The 12,558-nt window shown below is 49.4% G+C and overlaps 1 protein-coding gene across 1 annotated transcript in view; it reads left to right on the forward strand.

Moving 5' to 3' along the window:
• Window positions 1-10,395: 10,395 nt before the first annotated feature.
• Window positions 10,396-12,558, forward strand: part of UBE2J1 (ubiquitin conjugating enzyme E2 J1) — a 130,156-nt gene continuing 127,993 nt past the window's right edge. Inside the window, exon 1 of the mRNA XM_078648278.1 lies at window positions 10,396-10,611. Within this exon, the coding sequence (XP_078504404.1) occupies window positions 10,581-10,611 (31 nt within the window). The 5' untranslated portion in view covers window positions 10,396-10,580. The remainder of the gene's footprint in view (window positions 10,612-12,558) is intronic.

The raw sequence follows: 12,558 nt of genomic DNA on the forward strand, positions 1-12,558 counted from the left end.
AAAGCATTTGTATAGCGCACTACTCACCCGGAGGGTCTCAAGGCGCTGGGGGGAGGGGGTCCGCTACTGCTCGAACAGCCAGGTCTTGAGCTGCTTCCTGAAGGCGAGGTGGTCTTGGGTCAGGCGGAGGTGGGGCGGAAGGGAGTTCCAAGTCTTGGCGGCCAGGTAGGAGAAGGCTCTTCCTCCTGTGGTGGCTCTTCGGATGTGGGGGACGGTGGCGAGGGCGTGGCTGGTCGGTCGAAGCTGGCGTTTGGGAGCGTAGAAGTTGAGGCGGCTGTTGAGGTATCCTGGGCCTTGGTTGTGTAGGGCTTTGTGTGCGTGGGTGAGGAGCCGGAAGGTGATTCTCTTGTTGACCGGGAGCCAGTGCAGGTCTCTCAGGTGTCCGGAGATGTGGCTGCGGCGGGGGATGTCCAGGATGAGTCGTGCTGAGGTGTTCTGGATCCGCTGGAGTCTCTTCTGGAGTTTGGCGGTGGTTCCGGCGTAGAGGGAGTTGCCGTAGTCCAGACGGCTGGTGACGAGGGCCTGGGTGACCGTCTTCCTGGTCTCGGTGGGGATCCATCGGAAGATCTTGCGTAGCATGCGCAGGATGTTGAAGCACGGCGAGGAGACGGCGTTGACTTGTCTGGTCATGGAGAGGGAGGAGTCCAGGATGAAGCCCAGGTTGCGTGCGTGGTCTGTGGGTTTGGGTGCGTTGCCCAGGGCGGGGGGCCACCAGGAGTCGTCCCAGGCGGAGGGTAAAGATCCCAGGATGAGGACTTCCGTCTTGTCCGAGTTCAGTTTCAGGCGGCTGTTCATCATCCACTTGGCAACGTCTGTCATCCCTTCGTGTAGGTTGGCTCTGGCGGTGGCGGGGTCGTTGGTGAGGGAGAGGATCAGCTGGGTGTCGTCGGCGTTGGAGATGATGTTGAGGTTGTGCTGGCGTGCGATGGCTGCGAGGGGGCTCATGTAGACGTTGAAGAGTGTTGGGCTGAGCGAGGAGCCTTGAGGAACGCCGCAGATTACTTCGGTGGCCTCCGATCTGAACGGGGGGAGGCGGACTCTCTGTGTCCTTCCGGCGAGGAAGGAGATGATCCACTTCAGTGCCTTCTCCTGGATTCCGACGTTGCTGAGGCGCTGTACTAGGGTACGGTGGCAGACAGTGTCGAAGGCCGCGGAGAGGTCCAGGAGGATGAGGGCCGCCGTTTCTCCGTTGTCGAGCAGGGCTCAATGTCATCGGTAGCTGCGATCAGGGCGGTCTCGGTGCTGTGGTTGGCCCGGAAGCCAGACTGCGAGGGGTCGAGGGAGCCGTTCGTCTCGAGGAAGGCGGCCAGTTGCTTGTTGACGGTCTTCTCGATGACTTTTGCCGGAAACGGGAGCAGCGAGATGGGGCGGTAGTTCTTGAGGTCGGTGGGGTCGGCTGATGGCTTCTTAAGTAGGGCGCTGAGTTCGGCGTGCTTCCAGCTCTCCGGGAAGGTAGCGGTGTCGAAGGAGGTGTTGATGATGTCCTGCAGGTGGGGTGCGATGACAGCGTCGGTCTTGTTGAAGACGTGGTGAGGGCAGGGGTCTGTCGGAGATCCGGAGTGGATGGAGTTCATCGTGTTGACGGTGTCTTCGGTGCTGATCGGGGTCCAGGCGCGGAGGGTGGTTGTTGGGGGCGGTGGTTCGGTCGTGGCGTGCGTCGGTTGAGTGCTGAAGCTGTTGTGTATGTCTGCGATCTTGTTGTGGAAGTAGGAGGCGAGGGAGTTGCAGAGGTCTTGCGAAGGGGTGATATCGTTGTTTCCGGCGTTGGGGTTGGAGAGCTCTTTCACGATGTTGAAGAGTTCTTTGCTGTTGTGTGCGTTGTTGTCCAGTCGTTCCTTGAATGCGGTTTTCTTGGTGGCGTGGATCAGTTGGTGGTGTTTTCGGGTGGCGAGCTTGAGGGCAGTCATGTTGTCCGGTGTTGGGTCTCTGCGCCAGGTTTTCTCGAGTGCTCTGCAGTTCTTCTTGGAGCTCTTGAGTTCGTTGTTAAACCAAGGTGCTTTCTTGCTGCTGGGTCTGCTCGGCGGGGTTTTCAGCGGGGCGAGGTCGTCTGCGCAGTTGCTGATCCATTTCGTGAGGTTCGTGGCCGCTTGGCTGGGGTTCGTTGTGCTGGTGGGAGGGTACTTGCTCAGGGAAGTAGCGAGCTGGTCTGCAGTGATCTTGTTCCAGTTTCTGCGGGGAACCTGTTGCTGGTGGTGGTGGAGCGTGGTCCTTCTGAAGCTGAAGTGGACGCAGCTGTGGTCCGTCCAGTGGAGTCCCGTGGCGTGGCTGAAGGCGATGTCCTTGCTGGCAGAGAAGACCGGGTCGAGTGTGTGTCCGGCGTAGTGGGTGGGGGTGGTCACCAGTTGCTTGAGTCCGAGGTTGGCGAGGTTGTCCAGCAGGGTGGTGGTGTTGCGGTCGCTGTTGTTCTCCAGGTGGAAGTTGAGGTCCCCGAGGAGGATGTAGTCAGCGGAGGGGAGGGCTTGCGGGCTGATGAAGTCGGCGATGTCTTCGCTGAAGTGTGTACGTGGTCCCGGGGGTCTGTAGATGAGGGTGCCTCTGAGGGTGGTCCTGGGGTTGACGTGGATCTGGAAGTGCAGGTGTTCGGCGGGTGCAAGGGTATCGTTGGTGTCGGTCGTGATGCGGATGGTGTTCCTGTGGACGATGGCGATGCCTCCTCCTGTCTGGTTGACGCGGTCCCTCCGGATGATCTTGTAGCCGTCCGGTATGGCGATGGCGATGACGGGCGCTGAGGAGGCGTTCATCCAGGTTTCCGTGAGGAAGGCGACGTCGGGGGCTGTGGTGTCAAGCAGGTTCCAGAGCTCGACGGCGTGCCTGTGGACGGAGCGGGTGTTGAGCAGGATGCACTTCAGGTGGGTGCTGCTGGAGTTCGGCTTGGTGGGTGCTGGTGTAGCGTGGGTCCGGTTGCAGGTGAACTTGCAGGAGTGGCAGCTGAAGGGTCCGTGGGTGCGTCTCGGTGTGGCTCGGTAGCAGGCCGGGGATCGGCCGGTGTTGAGTGCGTTGAGTTCGGTGGCGTTGTAGGTCCGTCGGGTCGGCTTCCGTCGGTGGGGGCCAGGGGTCCTGGCGCTGGGCGCGGGCCAGGCGCGGACGGGCGCAGACGGGCTTACCTTTAGCGCACCTTCGGCGCTCAATCGGTGCTCCCGCTGCGCGCGTCCGCTGCGCGGTCGCTCTGGGGGCGTCATAAGTGAGGAGCCGGGAGGGCGGGTCAGCTGGGTGGCGGGAGCGGGGCGGCCAATGGGCAGGAGGGGGGGCGGAGGCGCCAGAGGGCAGTGGCGGGAAGAAGGCGGCAAGAGCACCCCGGAGGGGGAGGGCAGCCGAAGCGGGGGAGAGGGTAACAGAAGGAGAGGGTGAACAGGCGGCGGGCAGGGGAGGCAACAGGCACACAGCAGGGGTACAGAAAGAAACGGGGTGACAACAGGCGACAGGGGAACCAGGCACGCAGTGGATGGCAGGCAGGCAGCGGCGAAAACGGAGGTAACAGGAGAGCGCAGCTGTCAGCAGGGCAGGGCGCTGGCAGCAGCAGGCAGGAGCGGTGTAGGTGGGGCGACCTCGCCTGGGCAGGCTCGAGCGGTCACGCCAAGCTCCTGTGTTGGGACCCCTTAAGTGAGGAGCCGGGAGGGCGGGTCAGCTGGGTGGCGGGAGCGGGGCGGCCAATGGGCAGGAGGGGGGGCGGAGGCGCCAGAGGGCAGTGGCGGGAAGAAGGCGGCAAGAGCACCCCGGAGGGGGAGGGCAGCCGAAGCGGGGGAGAGGGTAACAGAAGGAGAGGGTGAACAGGCGGCGGGCAGGGAAGGCAACAGGCACACAGCAGGGGTACAGAAAGAAACGGGGTGACAACAGGCGACAGGGGAACCAGGCACGCAGTGGATGGCAGGCAGGCAGCGGCGAAAACGGAGGTAACAGGAGAGCGCAGTCGTCAGCAGGGCAGCAGGGCAGGGTGCAGGCAGCAGCAGGCAGGAGCGGCGTAGGTGGGGCGACCTCGCCTGGGCAGGCTCGAGCGGCCCCACCACCACCAGCAGCATTATTTATGAATCAGACAAAGTAAATCTGGCTCCAGAGGATTAAAATATGTATCCTTCATATCATGTTCAATATGCAACTTTCTCAAAATCTGAAGCCGCCTGTCTTGCACACATCGCTAGGACCTCCTGGACAATTACAGACTCCTGCCTGCGAATAGGCGCAGGGACTAAAGAACTATACATATAAAGCCAAACAATACAGTAATTACATCTCATTATTTAACATGAAACTATTACAGGGTTTTATGGCTGCTTATTGAACTCTACTTTTAAAGATAAATCTCCAGGCAGTAGAAAACAACTATGATTCAGTCCCTTGGCCAGAATTCATTGTCTTTGAATCCTCCGCAACTAGATCTAAAGTAGGTGGCCATGATTCAGAGGGAGGCTCAATATATGTAAAACAATTGGCTAGCAGTTGCAACCACAACAGTCGCAGATGGAAATGGTGACTATCAACAACACTGTAACACAAGCCAACAAGCTCAGTGACAGCAAGACTTCGCTGTAATTTATAGGGAGCATCTATCTTCCTGTCAAAAGGAAAAAAACATTAGCCCTTTTACTCCCTGTGCTGAGAGGCTTAAAGAATACTCATCCAGAGTCAATATGGCTAATATTAGCTTACTTTAATGCGAATCTAATGAGCGAGGGGGCAAGTAATACGTGGCAGGAGTTTGATAATGAAATCTAGAACATCCCAGAGATACAGATACAATTCCAAAGACCAGACAGACATGGCAAGGAACTCAGCACTGCTTAGGGCTACGACTCCAGGTTCAAGTGAGATTCACCGTACGTTTACACGCATTATTCGCACGGCAGAATGACCACAATTGACTACATATGGGTATCAATCGTGGATTTCCATCAAATCAGTAAGTTTGCGGTGTATCTATTGTAGGCCAGTGATCACACAATGCTAAAGTGGCTGCCCTGGGACCCGTCGTCCCAGGTTAAACCTCATCAGCAAACAAGTAGATCTAGAACCGATTAGAAGAATAAAATGGAGCTTGGAAGACTGTGAAGGGCTTAGACCTTTATTGGAGGTTCTATAAAAGTTCCCCGGGAATGCTGCAGGTCACCCATCCTTTGAACATCCATGGAAAACCCTGGCTATCTCCTTCCAGGAGGCAGAGGGGGCCATCAAGAAATGGGACAACAAAGGACATAATATGCAGGACATGAATAAAGCACAGCTTATAAAGCTCAAAGAGCAAATAGCCAGATTAAAGTCTGAATAGAACAAAGCCCTCAGAGCTCAATCCCAGGTCAAGATTGAAAACTCATCCGTAAAATAAGAGTCAACTTTCTAAAGACGTCCTATATCTGTGGTTCTTAACCTTACAACTTCAGTGGATCCCTAGTTAATCATTACTGGAATTGGGACCTGGGACCTCACAGAGTTATTAGAATCCAGGGACCCCAGTCTAAACTATTTCAAATATTTGAACTGCAAAACAATATGAATCCTCCTTCACCAACAGCAGTAAAGTACTTGTTGCACCCCTTACCAACATGAGTTTTGTAGCTCCCCAGAAGTAACAGCAAAACAGAAACTTTGATGCTCTTAAGTGACATTTAAAATTAAGGAAGAGTATTATGTCCGGACACTTAAATTAACACTACTGCTATTTGACTTCACAAAGGATTTAATTTTACATTTTTATAACTGCACGCCATTATCTCCTAGTCACATGCAGTGCCTAAGTTTCTGTTTTGTTTAAATATTGCGCCTGAGCGCCATGAAAGAGCCTGAATTAGAAGAGCAAATTATCAGTTCCCTTGCAGAACTGTTGTAAATTGTATGATTGTTTTTAGCCAACATAAAAAATGTATGGTTTCTTTCCTATCTTTCCCTGTGTTGAGTGCATGAGATGGTGGTTTTTTTTTGTTTTTTTTTTGTCGACCTTTTGAGAGAATTTGTGATCAATGTTCACCTTTTTTGCTGTAATGCTTTTGCATCCAATAAAAAGTGACTCGGTAAAAAAAAAAAAATACATTAAAAAAAATTAAAAAATAATAATAATTTATACTGAAAATTCCAACACTTGTCCAATTTTGTTAACATTATATTTGGGGGGAGAATGTAACCACAAATCTCCCCAATCTCCCCAGTGAGAGGTGAGTTTGAAATTTACGCTACCTGTAATGGTGCACTGTGGGGCAGCTTTAAAGATATTTGCAGAGGTGGATATTGGTTTCCAAAGCAGTCCTCCCACAGTGAAAACGATGGTCCAAAAAGTCCTACCTGTAATGCACATGGATGTTTCACTTACTAAGCCAAAGAGGCATAAAGTTGAAAGTATTTAATGGTAATTTAACTTTTTAATGAGACTTTTTTGGGAGTGATAGTCTGCCCACCAGATTTGACCTCATAGTGACCATTGGAGGCCTCTGTAACTCTCTAACATCACAGCTGTGGCAATGTGATTGTTGTAATACACTGCTTCCACGGTTGAATCAAATTTTGCTTACTCAAGCGTTTTTCGGTCTCAACTATGGCAACACGCATGCACTCTCACTTGCAAGAGATATTGCGTACTGCAGGGGCTTAGAGCCCGCCCATTTCTTACCATTTTTCGGCTAGGTAAGTATTATGGGACCCCCTCTAATGTAATTTCTTTCAGGTCAGGGAGAAGAGGGGAAGAAAACAACAAACACTATGAAAAAACTCCCTCGTGACCTTTCTCTTTTCTTGAGGGTTTTAGCCTCTAAATTCAGACATGAGCATAATCAAAATACAATATCAAATACTTTTTACTTTCTCATTTTCTTTTTATTTAAATTATTTTTTTCATTATTACTTCTTTTCACATAGTTATTTTCAGCTTAAAAGTTTCATAAAAAAATACACAATTTGTCATCAATAATCCATAATATAAAGTTAATTATTCATACTATAATCCATTCATTACCAGGTAGAGAACTAACACAATCAATCCACTCACTCATACCTCATACACATTCACACCTCAATCTATCTGTGCAAGTTAACTCGTTTCGTTGGTTCTCGTCTATTGCCCAATACAGGGCCACTACAAACAGTAGGATTTTACAAAGACTTGGTCAGCACATTTCGGAGGCAAACGGCAACAATAGGAGCCAACTTTATCTGGACCCACCAAATATGTCAACACTTGTTCTCTACACCCTGGTTTTTCTCTTGTTAAGTCTTTAATACGAAATATCAAACCTCCAAAGTCTAGCCAGTCATTCAGAGTTGCAATTGCTCGGCCAACAGGGCTTACTACCAGCTCAGATATCTTGTCCCAGGAAGTCTAGAAAGTCACTCAGGATCGCAGTTAATCAGCAAGTAGGACCTTGTATCCTGCTTAGATATCTCGCCCCAGGACAGCGCTTTCTATCCTGCCAGGGTTCAGCCAGCACAAGCTGCTTCAAGGTTCCACTAAAAAATGGTATATCCTGGGAAATATTTGTTTGTATTTGCGGTGTCTGCCAGCTAATCCTTTAATGCCATATTCCCGCACTCCATCGATTATCAATGAGATCGCGTTGTGTCGATGTTTTCGTGGAATCACTATATTGTTCGGCTTGTCTGTCCATCAAGGTTCCGCAACATCACCCACGTCTCTTTTTTCTGCTTCATTGTCCCTCTTATTTGCTGCCTCCTACTTGGTCAGCGTGTGACTGCTTTTGTGCAGAGCATGGACCAAGTACTGATTGCTTCCTTTTGCTTAGTGTCCTTCCCCTGGCTACACGGTGATTGAAGTACTATTTGTCTTTCTACTACCCCTGTTGCCCTTGTCCATGTTGCTTCTTACCCTCCCACCCCCTCTTCCCTTTTGCTTTTTCCCATCTCATCTCCCTTGTCCGTGTTGCTTCTTCCCCTCCCACCCCCTGCAATGCGTGTTTGACCGCGAGGTCCGCGCAGGTTTGCAACAACTGGGGTTGACACTGCTAGAGTTTCCAATGGACGCTGGTCACGAAGGGAAGCAGTGGCAACCACAAAGCTTACATCCCTGCGCTTGCCTGGCAGTCCTACACATTGCTCTGCATGTTCATCTGCAACTGCGACCGTGGAGACCATCGAACTCCCACACCAGTGAAGGAGATTTCCTGAGACTGCCACTTCAGAAAAGCTTATTTTTAATTACTTTTCCTTGAGTAAGTCTTGGACACTTTAACATTTTTCAAAACAAACTTCTAAAATGTCAGTGAGACAAAGTTGGTCACTGATCACAATTCGCTTACATATACAGGGTCTATATTTATCATCGCATACATGGTCATTTCACGAATGGACTGCTTAAACAGAGTTCGATACTATCTGTATTTCTGTAAATGGGTAAGCGTGCCCTTCATGAGTTGATGCAGGCACCACAACGAATGAAGATGATCGCCTCCAGCACTCACCCACCGGTTTCGATTTCTGAAGAGACCCCCAAACAATAAGGGGTCGAAATGCCTCGACAATTAACGCGATAGGGTAACAGGAGTTAAGGAACAGATAGAGGCTCAAGGTGTCCAAAAATCACATACAGCCCCATAATGTGGACATTTCTTTCTCCTCTCATAGCGACCACATGATGTGGGACCGATGATTATGAAAGACATTAAACCACAGTGGTTTTAGAAGTAGTGGACTGGTACACACTGTGGACTGTATTGTCAGCTTCTTTTAGTCATTATTTGTAATATTTTTCTCTTAAGAAATAAAATGTTCATGTAGCATATACGTGCCCCGTGATTTAAGATTGAATTTCCACCACATATTTCAATTGGGCACTCGGGTCACGGATTTCACATACGATACTGTTCTAGTTGGTTCCCATAATGTGCGCTGCAGCACCCTGGTGCACCTCCAAAACCAGCCAAGGGCGCCAGGGGTCGCAGATGCTGATCATAGTCCATTATGAATTACACCAGCCTCTGGAATGCAGGCCGGGTGTGCAGTGCCTGGCGACCAATAGGTGGTGCGCTTGCTGCCTCGTAGCATAATAATTTATCTTAAGTAAAGAAACACACGGTAGCAGACGTTGCCCTCATTGAAAGTGTGTTCACTTTGTTTAAGCATCTGCCGAACAATCCCTACGCAGGGACAGCAGGACAGGACACAGGGGCATATTACCAACAACTAGCGATAATTATCGCTATGTTGGCTTAGCGGCAATAAGTTTATCGCCTACTAGCTGTCGCTAACTGGTGTTAGCGACAGCTAGGTAATAGGGAGATAATTTTATCTCCGCTTTCTTGGCTTTTAAAGCCAAAAAACGGGAGATAAATCCCTTGATAATATGCCCCACGGTTCGGTATTTTTTTTATGAGCACAGGCCACTGGAATTAATATCTCGTCTCGGAGGATGTTCCCAAGTCGATAGCAAAAGAACATTAAGATTCATTGTATTTTCAAAAAAGATTTGTGGGCCACAGTGTGCAATGCCCACAGTGATGGATATTCTCATTTATTTATGTTTCTGTTAGTTTTTTCCCAGAATTTATGAAGGACAAAAGATTTGTGTGGCCATATGAACTTCTCAGAGGCTGGATTGTTTTATTATTGTTAACTCCTTTGTTGTCTCATTCAACTTAAAAAGATCCATCATAGGAGAGATTTTCAATCACACCCCTGCACACTCTCACTCCAAACCCCCTCGGCAACCACAAACGTTCCAATAGCATTAATGCCCTCGGGCACGTCACAGGCCAAACGTTTTGGCCCCTTAGAAGCTCAAATATGCAAATGGCTTCCAAATTTTTATGCAAGGAGTTGCACGACCAACCTCCAATAAAGCTAACTGAAGCTCTGAGGTCTAGTGGAAACCACTTGTAACTGGTCTACTGCAATATCCACATGGGAATATGTCCCTTGTATTTGCAATAGCCATTAAAAGACATCACGTGGTTTGTTAAGCTACGAGGTCGAGGTCGTGGAACTGGAAGCAGATTCAGAACACCACGGGGTCCTCTAAATTAAAATCATAAAGTAAAATAAAGTGAAAGCGCACAGAAGTGTCCAGAAATAATGCACGTAATAGTATTTGTATGATGCAGCCATCTAGCACTAAAAGAAAAATGCGTATACGTTAGATACCTTTCATTAGGAAACATTACCAAAAAAGCCCTTCATATCCTATTATAAAAATATTATGGGTACTTACTTGTAAAGCGGCAAACATATTCGAATGTCAATTACAATTATGATAGCGCAAGATTACCTAAAGCCAGATGCATAATAAAAATCTGATTTCTTGTTTTCAATTCAATGACGAACGGTACTTGAAGAGGAAGCCTCCTTCTCATAAGATTGCCTGACGCCTGAGTCAGTGTCTGCGCGCTCGAGGCCTCCGCCCACCCTTCCTGCAGTTTCGCTTGCACTTTCTTCGCCGCACCAGTCCCTTTTCTATGTCGGCGCTGCACTGAAGGACACAGTCAGCGGCTTGATCTGACGTCACCTCCCCGGGCGCCGCAGCTTGCAGCGTTAGTGTGAGCACCGGGGCAGGGCCACGAACTTGGTGCCACGTCAGGGCTAACGCTGGGGCGGCGGAACACCGACATGAACCCGGCACACCACGCGCATCCGTGAGAGCAGCAGCCGCAGCCATGGAAGCCCGCTACAATCTGAAGAGCCCCGGTAAGGATAAGCAAAGCCCCTCCCTCTCGCTCATTGTGAGCCTGGCAGGGGGGCAGCTGTCGTGTCACCCAACCACCGCCCTGATAGGCTGACACTAGGAATAGGGAGTTTGGGACAAAACGGGATGTAAAGCACTACAGCCCTTCATCTGGATGTGCCGCTTGAAGAGATCAACGCTGTACCCCACCACCTATGATGTGTTGTGAAGTTTCATCTTCTTTTTTCATCTCATTCAGGAAATAAAATAACACCCCTCGCTGGCCCCCAAATTAGAGGTAGAGCCCTAAGCGACAGCCTTGAGGAGACATAGTTCCAAATCAGATATTACTCACTTTCAGATAGTACTCCCTTTCATCAGATCCCTTACTGCAATCACGAGTACTAGTCCTCTCCATATCCAATACTACGTTATAGATTCGCAGACCCCTTATCAACCACCCTGCAAAACTTTCAAGACCAACATGAGGTTGATATTTTGCTTGAGTTTCTGAAAACCTTCCTTGAGTCGACACCCTCTGCCGTACCCCGATGGGCACTTTGAGCTAGTGGCATATTAAATATGTCTACCATATGTATGTACGCAGTGTCCAGCCCTGGGTTTTACTTAACAGTTGTCTCAAGCGTAAGGCCAGTTTTGTTTAATAGAAGCAAACCAAAGTCTCGGACTGGATACGTTGTGTTCTTGCTATGGGGCCATGTTACATTTTATAAAGACTTGTATAAATCAAGCTTTTCCATATACCAATCGGACTTAATTTTTATTTTAAAGAACTATCAAGCAGTGTAGGGATTGTTAACACTGCACACAAAGCAGTGGATACGTATTTCCCACATGTGATGTCTCTTCAATTTCCGTTGAGAACGTGAACATACAGGTGATAATCCCACTCCGTTAAATGAGCAAATCCTTGCGCAACAGACTACGTATTGTGTTTTCCTTAACACATCAACAGCCACAATATAAACAGTAAACATGCAGCAACCTTTTGACTTCCAACTGTTGAGACCTAGAATATGTGTTATGTTATGAAGGTTTGCAGAGCGCACTAGAGAGGGTATGCTGTCGCTGAGCAGGTGTGAGTCTAGTCAAACAGACAGCCTAGCGGGACTATTCAAAAAGATAGGACTTCAGCTTCCTGCAGGATTCAAGGAATGAGGTGGGGGCTCTTATGTGTAGCATCCCGGTCTTTCCATGCTTTAGAAGCGCTGTAGGAGAAGGCACAGCCACCAGATCTGGTTTTCTGTATGCATGGAATATGTGCAAGTAGGAGTCAGAACGAGTCGAAGGGTCTGGAAGGTTTTTGAAAGCAGATGCAATTGTTGAGGTATGCTGGGCCAGTGTTATGAATTGCCTTGAAAGTGTAAGTGAGGAGTTTGAATTGTGCTCTTATGTTTATGGGGAGCAAGTGGAACTCCTACAAGTATGATATGATGCGAGTGCAGCGTAGGGCATTGTGAATGACTCTGGCTGCAGAGTTCTGAATGTTCTGCAGCCTTCTGGAGAGTTTTTTGTTGATTTCGGCATAGAGGGTGTTCCCGTAGTCCAGCTTGCTTCTAATGAGGGCATGTGTGAAGTTTTTCCGGATGCTGATTGGGAGCCATTTGAACATCTTCCTCATCATCTTCAGGTTATGGAAGTATGAAACGGTGACAGCCTTGACTTGAGTGGTCTTGTTGAGTTTTCTGTTGATGATGAACCTGGCGTTCTTGGTTTGGGAGTAGGTGTCATTCCCAGCTCTGTTGGCCGCCAGGTGGAGTTCCATGGTGAAGTGCTCTTCCCAAAGGTTACGATTTTGGTCTCATCTTCAGACAGCTGGGCTTCATCCAGTGGGTGATTTCAGTCATGCAAGCATTGAACTTGATCGGGTACGGGGTATCTTGTCTGTGAGGGAGAGAATGAGGTGCATCTCGTTGGCGTAGAACAGGACTTTGATGTAGAAAGTGCGG

This window comes from Lissotriton helveticus, chromosome 6, assembly GCF_964261635.1.
Source record: "Lissotriton helveticus chromosome 6, aLisHel1.1, whole genome shotgun sequence".
NCBI classification, from domain to species: Eukaryota; Metazoa; Chordata; class Amphibia; order Caudata; family Salamandridae; genus Lissotriton; species Lissotriton helveticus.